We start from the raw sequence: 2,659 nt of genomic DNA, 5'->3' as shown, positions 1-2,659 counted from the left end.
AACCCCTACTACGCTGGGTTGTAGACGGTGCTCAGCCATGAGAGTGCCAAACCTAAAACCCTAAACGGACGATGTGCTGTGCACGCCCATGCTGGCCGATGTTGATATTACGGGACATTAGACTATAAATGTTATCACACATATTTAGGGTTTTAAAGTTTTACTAAGCCCCACACAGGTAGATATTGAGTTTTAGGTGAGAGTGTGGTACACACATACACTTAACATGTTGTGCATTGCTACTGTGGCCCTTACCTATGACATATGCATCATACTTTATTAAGCAAACACTACTATCAGTTAATGCAGGTCAGTATGACATTAACATCATACTTTATTAAGCAAACACTACTATCAGTTCAATGCAGGTCAGCATGACATTAACATCATACTTTATTTAGCAAGCACTACTGGTCTATTGCTATTTGCCAACAAGGCTTCCTGATACACGGCTACTTCATCCCCAACCACTACTTTTATAACACTTAGTCTAGCCTCGCTCAAGGGCAGTTAACGTAATCCAAGAATTTGAGGGCGGACTCGTAGCCCAAGAAACAGGCGGCTGTGTAGAGAGAGCGAGAGAGTATGTAATGAGATGCATGGGATAAGGATATGAGCGTGTCAATACACATGGACGAACGTCTCATCTATATGTATATATATACACACATATATATATATACATACATGTACATAAAAATACACATAAATAAACAAATGTAAATATATACACACTTATACTATTGCTAAATACCACAGACTTCGTGAGCTCAAAACTACGGCAAGCACAGAACTCCTAGGAAATCACACGTACACACGCACGCAATCACCAGTCACATATATACAACTAGCCCTGTATGAAATCTTATCCACATACCACTAACCTCTTAAAAAATCACACACACACACATATATATATAGCAGGCAGTTCACTGCATACCGTTGGCAGGGAAAGCCCTGAGCATGACGGGCACAAAGCCTCTGTACAGTGCGCGTGGTCCTTCGTTCTGCATGACTTCTCTGAATACACTCCTGATGCCGTGGGGGTACTTGCCATCCGGCGCCACCTGCAGCTTAGACTTGAGCGTATCGATAGGCAAGGCAATAGCCCAATTGAATATACCGGCCGATCCACCGGCTAAGAGCGTACCACCAATGCCTGGGCCACTTTCACCTGCGGGTGTGAGTGCTTGTTTAAGCACTTCGTATGACGAGAAGTAGAAGGCTGAGGCGATCGAGTCACGGCCGGCTGTGGCGGTGAAACCACGCATCATACTCTTCATTCCTCCCTGTGGGCGAGATAGGTGACAGTGGATTATGTATAGGTGTGTGTGTGTATTGTGAGTATATATACAGGTATAAGTAAATGCATATATGTATGTATGTATGTACAATACAATTATAAACACTAGTATATATATATATATACAGTTTAGTGTACGACTAATTTTTCACTAACCTTAAAACATAACAGAACAACTGTATATACCATCACACACCAGAACCAATGCCTAATGCAACACAACACACCCATAGCACTGGCCAGTAGTACGAAAACACACCACATCGTGATCTTCGAAAGACAGTACACCCTACAATACAGACACGCAACACATACGAAAGACAGTACACCCTACAATACAGACACGCAACACATACGAAAGACAGTACACCCTACAATACAGACACGCAACACATACGAAAGACAATACACATTACAACACACACGAAAGACATCACACACTACAACACACAGGGACATCACAAACTACAACATACCGCTCCGTACAGCTTCTTCAAACAGTCAATGGGTCCGTCGTACATGCCCTTAGGCGCCGTTTGCATCACACACTTCAGCCGTTCACCAGGCGCAAGAATAGGAGTCGTGAACAGTCCGGATGTGGCACCGGCCAGGGCAATTCGGCCCAAATTCTCCTGGTTCAGGTTGGTGAACGAGTCTTCCTTGCAGAAGATCTTCTGACCCACACCAAACCCGAAGAAACACAACGCGTACATGGGCGTTACGCCTAGAATAGGCGCCGCCATTCCCTTGTAAAGGCCCTTAAAGCCGTCTGACTTGATGGTCTGGTTGATGCAATCCATGGTCCCTGAGTACATGGGAGCCTGCCCTTTCACAACAGTCATGGTCTGGATCTTCACCTTGACTGTGTCCAAGGGGTGTCCGGTGAACACTAAACACACTCCACCAGCTCCACCTGCACGCGTGAGGCACAAGAGTTATAGGCTGATCAGAATACAAGCATAAGTATATATGCATATACATGTGTATGTATGCATATGTATGTGTTCATGCTTGTACGTCATGCGTATGAATATTCACGCTCAATATGCGCAAATAAAGAAAAACTCCACAACAAACCCAGATAAGCGTGCATATCTCCGGGATCTTAGTCTATATGCATCGAAGGAACAGTGTGTGCTTGTATACGTTTTACGCACGACATGTGAATTGTCATAGATACTTCAACGGACAAACAAACTAAGCGCATAAATTAAATAACCGATTGAAATTGGGAACGTAAAATCATCGATTCATTTAAGTAAAGGCTATATATATATATATATATATATATATATATATATATATATATCATAGTAGTAGTAATTATAGTAGTAGTAGTAATTTATTATACTAACT

The 2,659-nt window shown here is 42.6% G+C and overlaps 1 protein-coding gene across 1 annotated transcript in view; it reads right to left on the bottom strand.

Moving 5' to 3' along the window:
• Positions 1-278: 278 nt before the first annotated feature.
• Positions 279-2,659, bottom strand: part of SARC_11064 (hypothetical protein) — a 2,827-nt gene continuing 446 nt past the window's right edge. Inside the window, exons 2-4 of the mRNA XM_014294863.1 lie at positions 1,780-2,216; positions 941-1,289; positions 279-562 (exon numbers count right to left, since the gene is read on the bottom strand). Coding sequence (XP_014150338.1) covers positions 501-562; positions 941-1,289; positions 1,780-2,216 — 848 coding nt within the window. The 3' untranslated portion in view covers positions 279-500. The remainder of the gene's footprint in view (positions 563-940; positions 1,290-1,779; positions 2,217-2,659) is intronic.

Source organism: Sphaeroforma arctica (assembly GCF_001186125.1).
Source record: "Sphaeroforma arctica JP610 unplaced genomic scaffold supercont1.1513, whole genome shotgun sequence".
NCBI lineage: Eukaryota > Ichthyosporea > Ichthyophonida > Sphaeroforma > Sphaeroforma arctica.
Note: the sequence above shows the minus strand (reverse complement) of the source record. Positions and strands in the feature narration are given on the sequence as shown.